This window comes from Haliotis rubra, unplaced genomic scaffold (genome assembly GCF_003918875.1).
Source record: "Haliotis rubra isolate DU_JTF1 unplaced genomic scaffold, ASM391887v1 Scf602, whole genome shotgun sequence".
Lineage (NCBI taxonomy): Eukaryota > Metazoa > Mollusca > Gastropoda > Lepetellida > Haliotidae > Haliotis > Haliotis rubra.
The window spans coordinates 47221-68756 of NW_025767305.1; the positions used below are offsets into that span (position 1 = coordinate 47221).

Sequence of the window (21536 nt, forward strand, 5' to 3'; positions counted from 1 at the left end):
AATTCTAACTGGTTTTCAGTCCGCTAAATACGACACACAGACTAAACACACGTCGTGTTAATGAAGGATTGTAATTCCATGTCAGCAATTTCTACACACACCAACAGCTACGTCATGTTCAACGTCTGTGCGCATCACATCAGCAGATAGGGGGATTCGTTGCCGTCATATAGACTATGTCCCTCATCTTTCAGCACGACCTGGGAGTGAGCATGACAGATAGTACAGTGGCATCTAGAACAACTTTACTTCAATAGCTCACCTTATCTTAAACTTCTGTTTTCCGTTTTAATTTAAAAGACAAAGAAACAAAACAGTTGAAACTATTTGCAGTTGTTCTTCGACAGTGACGACCACTGTTGTTGCTGACGCCAATGGTTGTCGGAGTTTGTTTAATCCAGGGAATTTTATTCGAACAGTGCAGTCCGGATTAACAGGGTTCACCGAGTGTCAAACTTCACTTCACTGACAAACAGTAGTTGCAATCGAGATTGTTCTTTGTCAAGTCGCTGAATGATCCAGGTATCGTCAAACCAATGCATCTATAACATGCGTTATTTGCACAATGCACATAGCGTTCATTACTTTAATTACAGTTTGAATGCGCGTATAAATAAGAGTTGCTGTTTCAGTGAAAAAGGTTTGTCCCGTATACTGAGAGGACATGCCTGAAAGTTTCACCCCAATGCACCTACATGTAATGTAAACACGCTGTTCTTTGAGAATTCATCCGGTGTTTGTATGCACACGCATATGTCGGTTGAGATTTCCTGACTGGGAAAACCTCAGAAGGCATAACTTGCACTGATAGGGTTTCTCCCCACTGTGTATCCGGAGGTGTTTGGTCAAGGTGGAACTGTCCGAAAATGCCTTCTTACACAGGCGACACCGGTAGGGACGTTCGCCAGAGTGGGTCCGCATGTGGGTGGTCACAGACGAGCTCTGTGAGAAGCGTCGATCACAGATGGGACATCGGAATGGTTTCTCGCCACTGTGTGTTCTGATGTGTGCTGTTAGGTTTGCAGCCTGAGAGAATGACTTGTTACATGTTGTACATTTGTATGGTTTTTCCCCCGAGTGAGTTCTCAGGTGGGTTTTCAGGGTACTAGGCCGTGCATATGTCTTGCCGCAGATCCTGCACATGTTGGTCTTCAGCGAGTTAGGATCCATCCCCGGGGGTGGAGGGGGAGTTTTGTCTGGCAGGAACTTAGACCGTTTCAGGTGACCCATAGTGCAAAACCTCGTGGCGTCTTTGAAGGATTCTGCATGCTTGTAATAGATACCGCCCCTCCCGTCAGCCATGGGCCGGAAGTCTGACGTGAAGCTGTAAGCTGGGGGGTAGGGTTGGGCGTTGTAACCCCCGTACTGAGGCTGTAGACTCTGAGGGTGGGGGTGACCCGGGTGGTACTGCCCCAGGGTGGGACTCTGTGGCTGTGGGGGCCACTGTTGAGGGGGTACCGGGCTGTATTGGGTGTTACCGAGACCCGGAGGCATCCCGACGTTCATGCTCATTGAAACGTTAACGCTCATCGACGGGAAGTGGACGTTGGCTTGAGGCGTCGGCTGGCCGGAAGTACTGGGCCCGGGATCCGGGTACTGACTTGCGTACTGAGACGGAGGTGGTGCTGGGTAGGAGTTATGGAACACAGGTCCCTGATGGCTCACGGGGTAGCCAAGACCCTGATGGTTCTGATGGGTCAGGGGTCCCGGGTTCATCATCTGGCTGTGTCCGAGGTGCGACATGGGCGGCGGTGGCGAGAGCGGCGACAACTGACCACTGAACTGAGGGTGGACGACCGCGTGCTTTAGGGACAGCAAGGCATCTGCAATGTCATGGGGGGCTTTCTCCTTAAACACCGTCAGGTCTCTGAAAGCAAATCCAAGTTCAAAACACTTGATATTTAGAATTAAAATTTACGTATGTTTATTCAAACTCGTACGCAGTAAGGTGTGAAATCCGTACCGTATGAATACAACACGCCAGAGACTGACCAGGGCGAGGCAAATTGGCCGAAATGAGCCGGACCTAATCAGGCGTGCTCAGCTCAGCTGCAACAACGCGGGAGTGCAAGGAGGGAGGTCAATTTTTAGCAGACGAGAATTAACGGCAGCAGACGACAGTCATTAAATCTCAAAGTGACACCTCAACAACATGCTATATGATACACCGGTACACACGGCAGTGTTTGAAGAATATACATTAAGTAAGCAATTCACATGCCAGGCCACCAAGTTGACAACAATCTACTCGCACGGCACAAGCGCTCAACAAACCCAGCATGCTAGAACCCTTTCCCATCGTAAGCTCGGGTAATGCTCCACAGTTCAGGAAGTATTCACCCGGAGGGAAAAGATACTCAAAGAATTTGACTAAACATTGTGATTTGTGAATGAAGTGCTTGTTACATACATCCATCGTACAATAGAGAACCACTTAAATCACTCGCGGGAAGTGTCGAGTCCCTACGTAAACACTGGCTGAGAATACAGTACAGCACTATGTTGGTAAACATCGTCTACAAAAGACGTACCATAATCAACGATTACTGGTGTACTTCTCTTCACAAATGCTATTGTTACCTGTTGCTGTTAGTCGCTCACGTTTATTGTATAAACATGACAGAATCCGCCTAATAGACAGTATCAGAGCTTTGAACTAATTGTTATGTTTAGTTCCCGTCGCGGGTAGAGCTAGCGCGCAGCTTGTACATGTTTTGTTTCATATTCGGTCTAATGTAACATTGGGTCTCTTGCATCTGCCAAATGTAACATTGGGTCTCTTGCATCTGCCTAATGTAACATTGGGTCTCTTGCATCTGCCTAATGTAACATTGGGTCTCTTGCATCTGTCTAATGTAACATTGGGTCTCTTGCATCTGCCTAATGTAACATTGGGTCTCTTGCATCTGCCTAATGTAACATTGGGTCTCTTGCATCTGTCTAATGTAACATTAGGTCTCTTGCATCTGTCTAATGTAACATTGGGTCTCTTGCATCTGCCTAATATAACATTGTGTCTCTTGCATCTGTCCAATGTAACATTGTGTCTCTTGCATCTGTCCTATGTAATACGCATCTGTCTCATTGAATACGGTGCATTTTGCATCCATCTGATGTAATATAGTGCATCTTGCAATTGCAACTGTATAATGTAAGACTGACCATTTTACATCAGCAAAATGTAATATTTTGTACCTGTCTAACGTCACACATTTTTTTAATTATGTCTATTGTAATATTGTGCGTCTTGTAACTGTGTAATGTAACATTGTGCATCCAGCATGTAATATTGTTCATGTTGTACTTTCATCTAATGTAATGTACGTTCTGCTTTTGTATGTAATATTCAACTAGTTCATTTTGTTCCTGTCTAATTTAACAACTATAATTATTATTTTGATATATATTGATAAGTATAACTTTATAACACATTTAAATGTCTATGATTATGACAAATATAAAAATATCATTATAACGTGTGAAAACATTATCACCTCCCACCCCCACCCCCTCCCCTTGCAAGCAACAGCAATAACATCCAACAGTACGGAACATGTATATCTTCATGATTATTACATTGATATTATTAATATCATGCAATGATATAAGATAACAAAGTATTACGATACTACCTGTTGTATTATGTACGTATATAATAAACAATAGTATTTTAATAGTGGGACACTAACGACATATCCCTAGATTCTTGTCAATAATTGATGGATAGTTTGTTTCTGTGAATTTACAACGTTGCTAGACGGGATTTGATATATCAGTAGACGTACATATCTTCTGAAATTAACAAACTTCCCGCTACTATTTTGGAATCGGCATTTAAGAGCGGAACTCTGAGAGATGTGTTCAACATGTCTTGAGATAAAACAGTGTCGTGGTTGGCGCTTAGCTCTAGTTGCTCTGCCGGGTGGTGGAACGCACATAGTTAGAGCACATTAAACATGCATTCGAACGCTACACAATTGAAATATACTTGATGACAATACAATAAAAAAAGATAATTTTGTTGGATAGTGTGAGGAAAAGGGAATTACTGCATTTTAATGACACATAGAATACATTGTTCAAATACCACGCCAGTTATAATACAATTGTATGGACATAACCAACAATGTGAATTTTCAGACTTAATTCATTGCTATTAAATTGCTATATAGTACTTGCCTCACAATGTATTTATACATATAACAGGTAGCTGTTGCATATGTGTAATGAACGTTTTCGGGTTTTAAGTAGAAAATCCAACATATTAAACACATATAATTCGAGAGCTATATCGTGATAGATATCAAGTGTAAACAATTATTCAATATTTACTCTTCTTGTTTTTGTTTTCTGAGCAATAAAGTACACATTTTACGAACGCGAGTTACAAGTTACAGACAATATATACATTAATAATCGTGACTACATAATTCACACGAATAATTGATATTTGATAAACGAAACGACATTAAGCAAATATGACTAGTTCACAAAAAACCTTCTTCAAATGGATTTATATCAAAAGCGGATATTCACAAAGTATTGCTCTATGTTATAATAAACATCTGAATTTATACCGACAATATTTTGAAAACATATCCTCGGAGAATTGTTTGCGTTGAGAATAGCACTTCCGAGGCCGTGTCTACAGCCAAGCATGCAGGGATGGTTGGATGCCGTCCTCTATTTTCTCGTATGGCATATAATTGTGCTCACAATGCAAACAATACATACATGTCATGAACTATTTCAGTAAAAGGTTTCTTCTTTAAGTAGCATTTAGAAGCTGGTACAATTTTTATGGATAAACAACTTCTCTTTTGCAATAGATGCGAAATTGCGGTGATGTTAACACCGTTAAAATTATCAACCAAATAATGACGTGATAACGGTGTTAGCGTCTACACCGAAACGTCGCATATCTTGCAATAAAGAAATTGTCTGTCCGTAAAAATCCTTCCTACAGGCCTAAAGGTTTCTTGTTATCTGATAATTCATAACGAAGAACGTATTCAAATATGCTTCATAAGAGCGAATGTTGAAATAGTAATATTGTTTGATAAAAATAGGGAAAGATCGTTCTACACTTTGTAACAAATACACCAACATTCGTGACTTTTAGTAATAACTTGGATGACGAATGTTTGTTGACTCATCTCACCACCTCCGTTTCAGCAAACACATTGATTCTATTTCAAATAAGAAATAACATAAATATACTACACTGAATGACACATCTTGACTGTGTTAAATATTTAAGGAATCATGTTGTGATTTACCACTAGGTACGAATGAACTGCCGCCTGCTGAGATCCTGATAATTTTGTTATTATTTTAGCGTATTCTTATTTTGACCTTTGTATATTTCTCTCTGTACCTGGGTCTCATGACAATCTTAAAATTTATTTAGTAAATTCACTTGTACATTTTACAAAATATATGACTGTTCCGTTTTTGGACACAACCACATAGGTTCTGAGAATCTGGTTGGTAAGCCAAAATTGTTTTACTGAAGAACATGTTAACCCTGATCGGTGTGGTTCCTGGGTATAAATTCTCCAAATGCTCGACACATAAGGTAGAATAATAATTTGATAGGATCAAAGCATGTTTTTAAAGTAACCCTGAAATTGAAAGTCGCCAGCAATGCCCTACCTTTCTAAAATTGGTGCCGTAAGTTTACAATGACGCTCTATAAACAGCGCTTATAATTATATAAATAGTCTAATGAAATCTCTAAATTAACTATATTATTTATACCTATTAATTGTAGTATATTTTAAATGACATTTGAAAAAGATCCACGTTATTGTAGAAAGCACGCTAATAAACGGGGACGGCACGGAATTTCCGACACCGAACAAATAGCACTGCTTAAATTCACAGAAATGTTCCATATGATTCATAATAGAAAATATTTCATATGATTCAGGAAACACATAATTCAAATGCAAGATATTAAATGGTAATCTGCACATTGCAGTTAAGCGCTTTGGTCAAGTATTAAGAACCTCAAAGCACTATATTTAAATGTTATAAATCATTTTGAGATACAATATATTGTAACTAAAACAATTTCATTATTCGACAATGTTTTATGAACTTTACATCTTTTTCACAATATTCAAACTTCACACAGCTGATCTACTTCATTGCAATTACTTTTTTTATTCCATTGAAAATATTCACAAATATGTAATGTTATTCAATAATAGTCTTAAATTGTGTATTTCTGAAAATGACAAAGTACAGATGAGACATCGATGAAGTATTGATGAGGTATCGATAATGTATCGATAGGTGTACCTACTTGTATCCAGGTGGACAGGGAGAAAACGAAAACACATTTGGGAACTGGTCGAACTCAAACGATGGCATGGACAAGGTGTTCATGTTCAACTCCGTAAATGATCGGGGGGACTCGGGGGATACCGAGTGCCTGCTCGGACTAGATCGCCAAACATCGGTATAGTTAGAGGTGGTCACATATGCCGGTTCCATTGAAATTCTGAAAGAAATATTCAAGTTTTTAAAACATATCCATATGAAATCATTTGAATTCTACTGACAACGTAGAACGTACACATATAACTTTTCTTGTTACAAGAAAACCCATGTATAAAGTACATGCATGACTTTACTTGTTTAATCCTCTCTGTGTTGACACTCTCTGTTATAACAGTTATTGTTTCGTAGAATTCTAAGCACAATTTGTAAAAAGGCTTTGAATTGCTGCACAAAATGAAGTATGGGAATTTAGTTCCTTTTCGATCATTATACTTTATGATATCTGATATCACCATACAAGTGTTCAAAAAGAATGGAAAATATTTTATTAACATTTGAAACATACTTTACTGTATTTCTAAATTCAGGCTCGTGTATTGCGAGTTTCGTGTACAGTAATTTGTCAAATGTCAGTATATTTACGTTTAATACGTTTTGGGTTTGAGGTTTAAGCTAGATGGGTATAGCAGTAAAAAGTAAAGGCGATTTTTGATACCAGATTTAGCAAAGAAATACTAACTTGACGAACATATTTGGCACCAGGCACTTACCTTGGTTTGATGTGTTGACCGGCCAAAGTAACGTCTTGCAAATGAGTCCATCTTTTAATTGAGTGAGGTGTTTAAATAAGACGGCCAGTCATCAATACCTGGTACACATCGAAAATTGAGACGACAGTGATTTAAAAGCTATCGCCGTCCGCCGCAGGGTTATAGCGCGCATGTGCAGATCTAAGGTTTCGCCATCTTTTTATTTGTGCCTCCTCAATCTACGGCGAGGAAAGCTTGTGGGTTCTCTGGAGGCTTTCATTACCAGCTTATTGGCTAATGAGATTGGAGAAGCCACAAACGACACTTCTGATTGGTTGATGGGACGAATCCAAGAAAACGCGAGGAAATCACTTTGAAACTGAACACAAGCCATCTTGGCAACGTGTCGTCTGAGAAGCCATATATGGAATACGGTGCTGAATTTACAGCCCCACGAAATGAGTCGATGGCTTTCAACATCACAGAGCTGTCACTGCACCAAGCTTTTTGTAGATGATACCTTTCTTATGCTTCTCAAGACAAATTACACACTTTGACGAGCTCGTGACGACGTCCGCACGTGCGCGCATGCGTTGCGCGTGAAGGGCGATGTTGTTCCCCACACAAGTAAACATGTGGACAGACACTCCGTTACCTCCAATGAAGACATTCAAGAGGATTATTACTCTTCGGGGTGGCCTTTCACAGGAATCAAATACACGGGTGCGCAGGGGGTGGGGACGTAGCAGTGAAACATGGGTCGATGTACACGGGCCGTACCCGTGTAGGGGGAGTCAGACAGGGTAATCTACCCCGTCCGCATGCTTTATCATTCTACGATCAAGATATCAACATCGTCGGGCTATTTTGACAAATCCCGAAACTTACACTTGAAGGGTCTTTGGCTCGTTAACACATTTTCATTTGTGTTAATCCAGCAATTCACAGATTGAACTCTCGAACATATCCTATCAGGGGTTGAAATCACAGTAGTGGCTCCTTATACAGGGGTTTAAGTAACTTTGTTGTGATTCAACTATGATGAAATTTTAGATAAGACTCGATTCTATTACCGCGGTAGTGTTTTTAAAGCCGGTCTGTATTTCACATATGTTGACATGTAACACCTTTGAGAATAATAATGATAATAATAATAATAATGAATTCAGTCTAACCCCAAGGGAGATTTATATTCAATTTCATATTGGCGGAGGTATTCACCAATTGTGAGAGGGAAGACGACTGCTCTTATAGATCGGATATTTGGTGGGTACGTTCCAAAGTGAATATTTGCGGTAAATGGTTCAGTTGATTCTGTTTTTACGAAGTCTTCAGGACCACTGGCCGCTTCGTGTAAATCATGTTCTAAGTGTGAACCGCAATATTTCTTAATAATAATATTTATTGTCGTGTTTATTGTCAATAAAGGTATTCTGGAGAATGTGTAATTGTACACAAACAATATCAGAGGGACAGTTTGCAAATATCTGTCTTATCTATTGTCAATAAAAGTGTTCAGGAGAATATGTAATTTAAAACATGTCAAAGGGCTACATTCTGCTTACGCAGATTTCAATCTGGTGGGTAAGGTTTAAATAGATGTATCCCTATAATTTCTGAAAATGACTTTCGTTTTATAGAATTATATTATGTTATCCTAAATGGGAGAAAATAAACAGGCAACAGTTTAGAGCAAATGTTAATAAAACAAGAAGGGTATGGCACCATCCGATCCGATGCCACGATGGTAACATGTCTGATTTCAAATCGATGGTGAAAGCCATACCAAACACCCAACCTGATATTCGATATTTACAAAGCGGTATTTCAACTGAATTCGCACAAAATCAATGTTATCATAATCACCTTTTTAAATGCAGTGGAAATTGTTTCTAATTTAATGCAAAATATGATAAACTATATATCCTACATTACATGTTTTGAAACAAAAAAATCAGGAAATCATCCTAAAATACACCTCACTACGAACAGACCACCAAAATGTCGAATGAATCATTTTTAACAAAAGAATGTTTTAGTTTACAGAAAAAGTACCGAAATTTTCAGTTCAAATGGTGGCAAAATCGTAAGGAAAGTTTCAGATAGAACCAAACCACGGGCATTTTTCTTGATGCGCGCGGTGATAAACAGCTAACTCAAATGAGAATAAAAAAACGCGCTTTTATTTAGTAATTATATTTGTTTAAAAATGACATGGTTTAATTAACGTACCAAACTGATATGTGATATGTTTCTGGACCTCACACGCCATATACCGGGAGCTGGAATAGTGCTGCGTGCGGCGTAAAACCAAACTCACTCAAAACTCAAAACTCTGGACCTGACAATACTAAAGGAAATAAACGTTTCACCATCGATCTAAAATCCGACAAGTTACCATCGTGGCATCGGATCGGATGATGCCATACCTTTATGTTTTATTAACATTTGCTCTAAACTGTTACCTGTTTGTTTTCTCCCATTTAGAGATATAAATGTAAATATAGCCACTTGCGTCAGGCAACTGTTCAAACTAAATTTTGCAAAATATTCCATACTTTTTAAAGGTACTGTTTACACATGAACTGATGTATTGTAAAACAAACTCGTTACGTTGAAAAGATTATTGTCATGAGTTCAGTAAATGATAAAAATCAGTGAAAATTGGCAAATTCTTTCCAAAACTTTACATGAAAACGCAGCTGTTCACATGCACGATATTTGCACATGCTTTTCGGCAATTTAATGCACGATCCTCGTGCAATTCATCTGCATAAAGTTTGCAGTTGGTTCCCCCAAGTTAGTGGAGAAATCAATCTTCGATGTAACCATAATACTATACATACCATATAGTGAGTGTTTTAAGTGAGTCTAAACTTTGAAGAGAAGTACATGTATATAATTCTATAAAACGAAAGTCCCTTTCAGAAATTATAGGAATACATTTATTTATACAAACATTAGCAACTGTAGAAACTGACGAAGCATTTGCTCGTAACAAATGACAATTAAGCTGGTTTCAGAAATGAATACTTCACTTATATCGACAATAAAATCATAATATGATAATATTCACTAGTTTAGCAATCCCTGCCCAATCAATATACTTACCAATATTTTCAGAAGTCACATGATAAACTCAATGGTACCTGACCAAGGAACCCTGTAAGTGACATAAACGTTTTTCTTCACTTACTAGCATCTGAATCTGTGTACACAGCAGGCCTAATTACAAATGATCTAACTGGATTGTCTTTGCATTGATCACCTGATTGCCTGGTTTCTCTACAGGCCGCGGTCGCATGTGAAGAGTGCCACTGTGAAGCTTTAGGCTAAAAATACTTCCATTTTAGGAAAATTTTGTGAATGTCTGGTGCTACCGGTAGTGCAAGACATGCTTACCTTTGTCGCAAACACCCGGTGTCATCACTGAGTTTCATTAATCCATTCATATAATTTCCACAGCTATTTTTTTCCTTTACACATTACGGAATTTGTTTCTGAGGGTTTTAAGACTGAGGGGGCGGTGGGGTAGCCTAGTGGTAACAGCGTTCGCTCCTCACGCCGAAGGCCCGGGTTCGATTCCCCACATGGGTACAATGTGTGAAGCCCATTTCTGGTGTCCCCCGCCGTGATATTGCTGGAATATTGCTAAAAACGGCGTAAAACCATACTCAGTCAGTCAGTCAGTTTTAAGACTGAGCATTTTTTTGCACCGATGTTCTATCTATAATTAAGTCTTTGGGTAAAAGAAGTAGTTCGAAGGCAACTGTTAGATAGTTTCCTTCCGTAGTCGTACTTCAGGCCAGATATTTCATTTTTCTTTTTATATTTCATTTCATTGTGTTTCACTGAATCCTTCATTATTTTCAAAAGAATATTTATGTCTGTAGCGGAGCGGTGGGGTAGCCTACTGGTTAAAGCGTTCGCTCGTCACGCCGAAAACCCGGATTCGATTCCCCACATGGGTACAATGTGTGAAGCCCATTTCTGGTGTCCCCCGCCGTGATATTGCTGGAATATTGCTAAAAGCGGCGTAAATACAAAGTCAGTGAACTCACTCACTTATATCTGTAGCTGAGTATTTACAAAAGCACTGTTGGGAAACACTGGTAGCAATCATCTTGTTGATGTCTATGGTTGCAGTCATTATTGGTGCAGATCATTTGTAAGGACGGTTTTATTTTATATTTCTCACAAATTATTATAAAAAACGTGCACATTGAATGATAAATTACTGTTTTAAAATCTGAATTCAACCTTTAGTGTGAACCTGTTATGTTGTGAAATAGGAATAATATCACATTCAGGAAGTCATCAGTGCTGCGAAACACTACGAATATACTACAGTAAAGTGACGTGAGGTGAAATTGGGTTTAACGTCGTGCTTGAGAATATTTCGCTCATAATGACGACGTGCATGCGTGTGTATGTGTATGTACGGCTGCTTGTACTAGCCCAGACTTAAGCTGGTTGTATAGTGCTAGCCCACTGAGATACCATGCCGCAGTGAAGCATGAACACCCCACTCAGACACATTATACTGACTCCGAGCCGACCAGTCCTTGTTGTACCCATTAATGCCGAGCGCCAGGCAGGGACCAACAAGTACCATATTTCAACGTCTTTTGGTATGACGCGGTCGGGGATCGAATTCGCGACCTTCCGCTCTCCGGGCGGACGCTCTAACCACTACACCACGGAGGCGGTCTTACAGTAAAGTGAAGAATGTATTTGTACATAGATGTTTAAATGGATATTTGAATGTAACAAAAGGTGTCGAACACACAGATCAATAAACTGAATATCTTAATACGTTTCTGGTGTCTTTCAAAGGTATAAACAAGCGTGACAAATATATAGTTATTTCCGTTTATCATGTACTTATTCCCATCCCATATCAACCACTAGATTACCCACCGCCCCATACTTGGTACGAACATACATAGGACACGTTAATGGAAATATTACACTACGTGAACATTTTGATTGTGATGAAAACATAAACATCGAACATCTGAAACCAACCATGCTTATATCTTCCATCGTTCCTCTCATATACAAAGCAGTCCATCGAGTCATCGTCTTAAGACATATACCATTCCTTATATTTTATTTGATCAGTTACGGTCAGCATAGCCTTTATAGCCTAGATGTTTTGTTTGTTTGTGGAAATATCTGCTAAACTGTTAAATATAAAAAATCCTCAATAAATTATGAAAATCATTTTAATGTGTCGTTATTATACAAAATGTTGACTAAACCATAAAGTTTATGTGGAATGTATCGTGAAAGCACACACGCGCGCGCACGCAGTCACACGCATGAACACAAACAAACCAACAAAGCATATTATCCTACAAATTCAGCTTTGATACATCCCCGTTTTAATTATTAAACCCGTCTGATTTGTATTTGTGTTAAAATTTCCAGTTTGAGGTTTAGACTTTATCGTACCTGAAGAATTGATGTGAATAGAGATTCCGAAAGCTCAGGATGCTTTGTTTGAATCAAGATGACCTACAGTGGCATGACAATTGAAACACAGTCTCGTTATTGGAGATATACATCAAAAACAGAGATATGCTGAATCTTCCTACTGATATACGAAAACTAAGAACAAATTCAAACGAACAGAATATGTGAACAAATTCCTGTATGCCTAGTTATGTCATATACCTAAAGGGAAAAACGAATGTTGATCACATACAAATATTATTATAATATTATACTACTAATAATACCTGTCTGGGGTTAGAACTTGTCTTCAGCAACCGAAGTCTTCAAAAATATGTACTTGTGATAAAACGGACTAACGGGATCGGGTGGTCAGGCTCGCTGATTTGGTTCGGAATTGATTATTTACAAAACGCCGTCATATCACTGGAACATTGCTGAGTGCATCGTTAAACAACAAATTACAAATAATAATAAATAATCATAATAAAGTTAATATTTTTATACGCATTTTCCAACATCTTTGTTCAGAGGCGCTAAGGCAGAGGCACTGTCAAAGAAGTGAGTTTTCAAGACACGCTTGAATAGTTCAAGGTCTTCGATGTTCTGAATGTTTGGTAGCAAGTTATTCCACTGACACGGTCCTGCTTTAGAAAAGCTCTGTCACCGAAATCTTCTTTCTCGTCAGTGGAATGTCTAGCACTCGCGAGGAGTTTGGTCTCAGTGCTCTTCTGGGGTTGTAGAGTGAGATCACGTCACCGATGTATGCTGGAGCCAGATGGTTGAGAGATTTCAACACAAAGATGAGAATCTTAAACTTGATTCTGTATCTTATGGGGAGCCAGTGGAGAGTTTTCTTGATTTACAGTTACAACTAAAATTCACTTGTCAAATCAGACCTTGGTAGTCACAGAGAAAGTCAAACATCATATTTTCCCATTCAAACCTTATACCATTGTATTACTCTAACCTAACAATGTATACAAGAGTGATTTAACATATTCACATCAACAATATTTCAGAAAGTCATACATTAATGACAATTATATTTATACTTTATAAAACGCCACTGAAGGACCGTGTAACAATTATATTATCAAAGATTATACTTACAACTATTTTGAGACAATTTTGAAATACTAAATTAACATTCAACAACACAATGTACAGCGGGCTATAGATCGAAAGTGGGAGACCGTGGTGACAATATTTCGGTTTCCAACACTGTTCCCCGGCTTGATTTACACTATCCCTCTAGCCGCTGGCGATTATACACATATTTAAGCAACAATTAACATTCACATATATACTACAACTAAAATGATGTAGGAATGAAATAATTTTACACTACGTCATCCCCCTTCAATGATACAGCCACAAACCATCTAAGTAGAAACTAACTCGAAGTAGAAACACTAACCATTTACAGAATGCCAAACATTATCAGAAAGTTCAATCTCTTTTAAAAACCCAACGATTAAATGAGGACTAACATGATTATAAGGATTCTTTATGGGGGAATCTTTGAGATTACTGTAACTTGTGACTGAAAATCCTCACGCTTTCTGCGAGTTCATTGGAAGAGGGCCAAACTATGAACGTTCGAGCTTGAATGTGATGATTGCAAATGATCATCATTGGTCATTTGGCCGATCTTTGAAAGTGGCTTAATAATAATTACTCATATACTGTGGTAATTTCATAGATTGCTTTAGACCGTCCTTCGGTTTAGCACAGACTGAATAGATATGTTTGATATGCTGTCGTTCGTTCTGTCCAAAAAGATAGGTTGTATGAAGTGTACCCATGGACAGGCCTTTACTCCAGCTCTGCACTTTTCTCAGTGTCTGATAAAAAGGGTCTAAATTATTAGAAACATCACTTTGTGTTCCATCATGATGGGGAATTCCCCTACGTTTCTCCAGGTAATTGGAGTCATCCCGTCAGTGGTTTTCTCATTTCAAGAATACAATCTCGCAAAATTAAAAAGACGCATGAATATCAAATTTGGCTTCATTACAAAGCTCTTCAGATCAGTTTTGGGTAATGCGCTTCTCTGGTAGAGTCTGACGAGAAGGCTGACAGGCACCGAGAACAGAAACGTCATAAAAGCCGACATCAGATTCATGAGTGAGTGAGTGAGTATGGTTTTACACCGCTTTTAGCAATATTCCTGCAATACCACGACGGGGAACACAAGAAATGGGTTTCACACATTGTACTCATGTGGGGAATCAAACCCCGGTCTTCGGCGTGACGAGCGAACGCTTTAACCACTGTGTTACCCCACCGCCCCTCAGATTCGTGACAATCTGTAATAAAATGCTATATGATTCCGTCAACAAAATACTCCGAGATAAAAACTGAGTGATCTTTTACTTAATAAGACAGAAAAGGTTGGAAAAGTATTACACTGTAACACTGCCCTTTCTACATTCAATTTTCTATCTTTATAAAGCCTAAAAAGTGATGCCCCATTCGTAGTCGACAAACAACCTGCCTGAGCAGTTATTCGGTTTCATTGACAAAGTTTTTACCATTAAATAAAACATTGGTTATTAATTCATTTTCGACTATTATGTTTTAATGAAATTCGTAAGACAACTGTGAAGCAAGCATTTCCCATATTAAAGGGAAGTCTCGCGAGATTTCATCCTCGCCTCTCGATCGATATCCGTGCGATTAGGTGAACATGCTCTCTAACGGTATAGCACAGTAACTCATTGTGGAGGGCGAGATTAGTGCTCTGTGCACAATATTCCCAAGGTGTTGTCGAGGTAGCTCGATCCGTGTTGCAGACAAAATGGCTACAGAGTGAGACATTGTTAACACAGTACTGGCTACACAATCATGGCAAGTCAGCGAAATGGTGACTGAGTTAACGGCATCATGTGTGTACACTAGTGGTGGTCCGATTAATTGAAATAATCGAAGATTGGTCGCAATGACAAAAACTACCAAGCAATCGATCATGTTTTCTCATAATCGAACACAAACAATTTTGGAACACTTGTTTGCAATAACAATATAAATTTCAAAAGGTTGATTTTGTCTCTACATTGCATAAGCACTACAAGCTCGTTCCAAGTCATGATTAAATTTATCTTAACAACTCCAGGAAATGCGTGTTCCTAACACACTAGTCATCTTTTAAAGATGTGAAATTTGCAATGACATTTTGTGCAATTTGTGAAAAAAACGAGAGAACTATATGTTTTTTCTTTATTTTTTGTGCATTAACAAACATAACCAGGAAAATTTGATAAATGACGCTAACCAATTATTTTCGATGATTGATCGGTTGTAATGAACCAATCATCAATTATGAGATTTATACCAATTCCCAACACTAGTATACAGTCACCTCATGGGGCAACGTGATGGTGACGGAGTAAAGAATCGGAAAAGGCAGCATGGGGTAGTAGTAGAGTCATTTAGTTGCGTTTTACGCCGCTTTTAGCAATATTCCATCAACTTCAAGGCGGGGGACACCTGAAATTGGCTTCACGCGCTTTACCCACTAGATACCCACCTCCCTATGGGGTGTATTATTAAGCCCAATCAGTTTGTTGGTGACATAGTGGAGCATTGTTGAAGGCGGATGTTGTGTAGTCGCGGGTTCGAATCCCGATTCGCTTTATGTTATGTTTTTCAAGACTGACTGACTGACTGAGTTTGGTTTTACGCCGCTTTTAGCAATATTCCAGCAACATCACGGCGGGGAACACCAGAAATGGTCTTCACACATTGTACCCTTGTGGGGATTCGAACCCGGGTCTTCGGCGTTACGAGCCAGCGCTTTAACCACTAGGCTACCCCACCGCCCCATGTTTTTCAAAAAAATACCAAACTTTATCATAACTGTCTAAGCCCCGCATCAATGGATTTCCTTCCACCTGAACTGGTGTGATATAATCAAATCAAATCAAATCGTCCCTGCTTATATTAATATATACTGACATGTCTTTCTTGATTAAATTTGATTTTAAGGTTATGCCTGAGGTCATGCAGTACCTCTGGGTTAGTGTAGTTGAAATACATGTTATTCACAAAAATATGTGAATCAGGTGTTATGAAATAGGAAAACACACAAAAAATAATTTTACATGCAAACAATACAGTACATAAATATGTATCATACCTTCATGTAAAATACTTTAATTTCATTGGTCAATGACGCGACAACACGTTTCCGTGTCACCCTTCCCAGGGCCAAGATTTTCTCTTAGCGCAAAGATAGTCGTAAGTGCCATACATTAACATTATAGTCCGTTTGCTCCAAAATCGTACCGATGAATTGCTAATTATAATTACAAAGAGTTACAAGTACAATTCGTCAACAATTTTCACATCTTTCTTATTTGTTTTCCTGTACCAACTCATGATGTTTTGGCATTGATATAAAGTAATAAAAAAGTTGTTTAACAAATTATCATAAGACTGCTGTTGTTTTAAGACATTTAGTTACACGAGAGTCTGTACAATCACTGACGACATACTTTAACATAGACTTACGACCGTCGTAGCGCTAAGATGATCGTAACTCCCATACTTTAACATAGACGTACGACAGTCGTAGCGCTAAGATGATCGTAACTCCCATACTTTAACATAGACTTACGACAGTCGTAGCGCTAAGATGATCGTAACTCCCATACTTTAACATAGACTTACGACAGTCGTAGCGCTATGATGATCGTAACTCCCATACTTTAACATAGACTTACGACAGTCGTAGCGCTATGATGATCGTAACTCCCATACTTTAACATAGACTTACGACAGTAGTAGCGCTACGATCGCTTTGAGGAACGGGGCCCTGGCTCGGTGGATTGATTGTCATGGTACCACGTGGAACGTTGTTCGTAACATCAATCACTGGTTTGTCTGTCTGACTCAGTTATTCTAAGAACCCATCTTACTGGAATATTGTCTAATGCGGTGGAACAACATAACAACACACATAGATAAATCATACGCTGCGAAGAAATGCCTACTTCAGTCATGTGACTGATCACGTGATAAATGATAACCACATGCACTTATCACTCAGTGAGAAAACACATTCCTAACTATTTACTTAAATGCACCTATTTACCTATTTACATGTTGTTCGGATGTTCGGTTAAGCTTTCTCCCCGGATAGGATTGAAGAGTAAGAGTGAGTGAGTTTTATTTTACGCCGCTTTTAGCAATTTTCTAGCAATATCACTACAAACACTAGAAATGGGATTCACTCATTGTCCCATGTGGGGAATCAAACCCGAGTCTTGTGACGAGCGAAAACTTTAACCACTAGGCTACCCCTCCGTCCCTCAGACTAAGAGCAACTGAGCAAGAGTGAGAATGGTTTTACGCCGCTTTTGGCAATATTCCAGCAATATCACGGCGGGGGACACCAGAAATGGGCTTCACACATTGTACCCATGTGGGGAATCGAACCCGGGTCTTCGGCGTGACGAGCCAACGCTTTAACCACTAGGCTACCCCACCGCTCCCTTTCACACTTGAGCTGTACTAGGGCTGGAGACAGTATTGTATCGTGGCTAGATCAGAAGTCAACCCATCATAATAGGCCCATTATTGTCTCTTGAGCCAAACACCAGCGCCTCTGCCCGTCCGGTCGGAAGACGATGAATGAGCAAACGCCAAACAAGAACACAGCCCCGGGGGAGAGCGAAGCCTGACACTATCGTCACCGTGTACCGCTACCCCCAGGCGTCTATCTCCCCTTCCCACACCCCGGGGGATCAGCGCAAGTCACGTGTCCCCTGGAGTTCCAAGGCCTACCCCTATCTCTTATGTGGCTCTCATTAGCACTGACGGTGTGAGGAGCTACTGAGACGTGGTGTGTAGAGGAGGCGATGCCGATCATTGATTGGCGCTGCCGAGAGGAGAGGTTTTCCGACAGGGGAGGTAATTAATGAAATAGCATTGTTCTGACGGTGTGTCGTCATGTCAGTGACGGTGTCCCGGCGTACTTGACTTAATTGATATTTTCTGTGTACGTCTAAATGGTGTTCCTGGGGGACGTATTTGCACAGATAATTAATCAGCCTTGTTTATTATACAGATTATGATCAAATAAAACACGATTGCTTGGAAAATTTTAAATCACCACTATTTAGGATTGACTTTGGAAAGTTTTGTGTTAACTGTTAACTCTTTTTAGAAGAAACGTCTCCTTTCAGCGATTTGTTTTGCTCATCAAATGTATATATATTTAGGACCTACATGCTTCAGGTTATTCCCCACCATCAGGCTGACACGCCAAGATTTAACTGTAATACTGTTTAAATGGCATAAGTTACGGACCCCATTTAGGACTATTCGTTTATTTTATATATATTTTTTCTTGAAATATCAGGATATTTAGGTAAAACGTCAAGCTGTTATGTTGAAATGTAACATACAAGCTGAAAGTTTTCAAGGTAATGAAATTTTCAGATAATAATTCATCATAATAATAACGTTGGTTTTTATAATTCCAACTTCAAAATATTTGAAATTTTTAAAGAAAATGAAAATTGAAGATAATGGCCTACATCGGAATCTATTTTAATAATGGTCATGTTTTGCTAGGTCATTACTTTAGCGTGCAATTCAACTTACATACCCTGAAAGTATCTTGAATTTTCAAGATAGCATCGTTGACGTTTCAAGAGAAAAAATCATATTTGGACCTAAAAGACTTACTTAAATAAAGCCATGCTTTCATTGATATTGACGCCAATGGTGTTATTCACGATTTAAAGTGATATTTTAACTACCGCATATTAAACACAAACTCCTTCATACAAAATATATGGCTGATTAGGACTGTAAATCCTAAACTAAACTAAACATTGCAAAATCGGCTAAATTGCAGATTAATATCAGAATATGGTTGATTTTCAATTGGAGACAAATGCAGAATGTGTTAATGTAAATGCGAGTAGACTCCTAAACCTACAATAATTATTGGGATTAGTTTGGAATTTATAAGCATATGTAATACGATCACAGTTGTTTTGCCAGTATAGTCGGTGCAGTGTATCCATGTCACCAAGAGATGTGTCCCAATCTCGGCTTGCCAAGAATATTATCACACTGATAATGTTTAGCGTATGTCGGTGTCATACAGACGTTGATTAATTTCACCAAAGTGGTACTTGCTATAAATGATTTGCTTCGAGGTTGTCGGATGTTCAAAGCCGACTTCCGCCACTTCACACGGTGTCTTGAAAACAGTGTCCATTAGTCATGACAATATGATCCTGTTATCAGGCACCGTCCCCACTTTTACCACCACCACCGCCCCCACTATTACCACCGTTCCCACTTTTACCACCACCACCGCCACCACTATTACCACCGTTCCCACTTTTACCACCACCACCGTCACCACTATTACCACCGTTCCCACTTTTACCACCACCACCGCCACCACTATTACCACCGTTCCCACTTTTACCACCACCACCGCCACCACTATTACCACCGTTCCCACTTTTACCACCACCACCGCCACCACTATTACCACCGTTCCCACTTTGACCACCACCACCGCCACCACTATTACCACCGTCCCCACTTTTACCACCACCACCGCCACCACTATTACCACCGTTCCCACTTTTACCACCACCACCGCCACCACTATTACCACCGTCCCCACTTTTACCACCACCACTGTCCCCACTGTTACCACCGTTCCCACTTTGACCACCACCACCGTCACCACTATTACCACCGTTCCCACTTTTACCACCACCACCGCCACTACTATTACCACCGTCCCCACTTTTACCACCACCACTGTCCCCACTGTTACCACCGTTCCCACTGTTACCACCGTTCCCACTTTTACCACCACCACCGCCACCACTATTACGACCGTTCCCACTTTTACCACCACCACTGTCCCCACTGTTACCACCGTTCCCACTTTGACCACCACCACCGTCACCACTATTACCACCGTTCCCACTTTTACCATCACCGCCACCACTATTACGACCGTCCCCGCTTTTACCACCACCACCGCCACCACTATTACCACCGTTCCCACTTTTACCATCACCGCCACCACTATTACGACCGTCCCCACTTTTACCACCACCACTGTCCCCACTATTACCACCGTTCACACTTTTACCACCACCACCGTCACCACTATTACCACCGTTCCCACTTTTACCACCACCACCGTCACCACTATTACCACCGTTCCCACTTTTACCACCACCACCACTATTACCACCGTCCCCGCTTTTACCACCACCGCCGACACCACTATTACCACCGTTCCCACTTTTACCATCACCGCCACCACTATTACCACTGTTCCCACTTTTACCATCACCGCCACCACTATTACCACCGTTCACACTTTTACAACCACCAGCACCACGACTATTACCACCGTTCCCACTTTTACCACCACCACCGTCCTCACTATTACCACTGTTCCCACTTTTACCATCACCGCCACCACTATTACCACTGTTCCCACTTTTACCACCACCACCGTCACCACTATTACCACCGTTCACACTTTTACAACCACCATCACCACGACTATTACCACCGTTCCCACTTTTACCACCACCACCGTCCCACTATTACCACTGTTCCTTTTTACCACCACCACCGCCACCACTATTACCACGTTTCCCACTTTGACCACCGCCACCTCCACCACTATTACCACCGTTCCCACTTTTACCACCACCAGCACCACCACTATTACCACCGTTCCCACTTTTACCACCACCACTGTCCCCACTATTACCACCGTTCCCACTTTTGACCACCACCACCGCCACCACTATTACCACCGTTCCCACTTTTACCACCACCAGCACCACCACTATTACCACCGTTCCCACTTTTACCACCACCACTGTCCCCACTATTACTTACCGTTCCCACTTTTACCACCACCACTGTCCCTCCCACTATTGCCACCGTTCCCCACTTTTACCACCACCACCGCCACCCACTATTACCACCGTTCCCTACTTTGACCACCACCACCGCACCCACTATTACACCTGTCCC

General features: G+C 40.2%; 1 protein-coding gene across 1 annotated transcript; it reads right to left on the reverse strand.

Annotated features, from left to right (window-relative positions):
* Window positions 1–726: 726 nt before the first annotated feature.
* On the reverse strand, window positions 727–6501 carry LOC124255529 (protein glass-like). Its single transcript, XM_046689465.1, has 2 exons — window positions 6311–6501; window positions 727–1867 (listed from the first exon to the last, which is right to left on the reverse strand). The coding sequence occupies exons 1-2, from the start codon at window positions 6499–6501 to the stop codon at window positions 727–729; spliced, it is 1332 nt and encodes a 443-aa protein (XP_046545421.1).
* Window positions 6502–21536: the final 15035 nt, after the last annotated feature.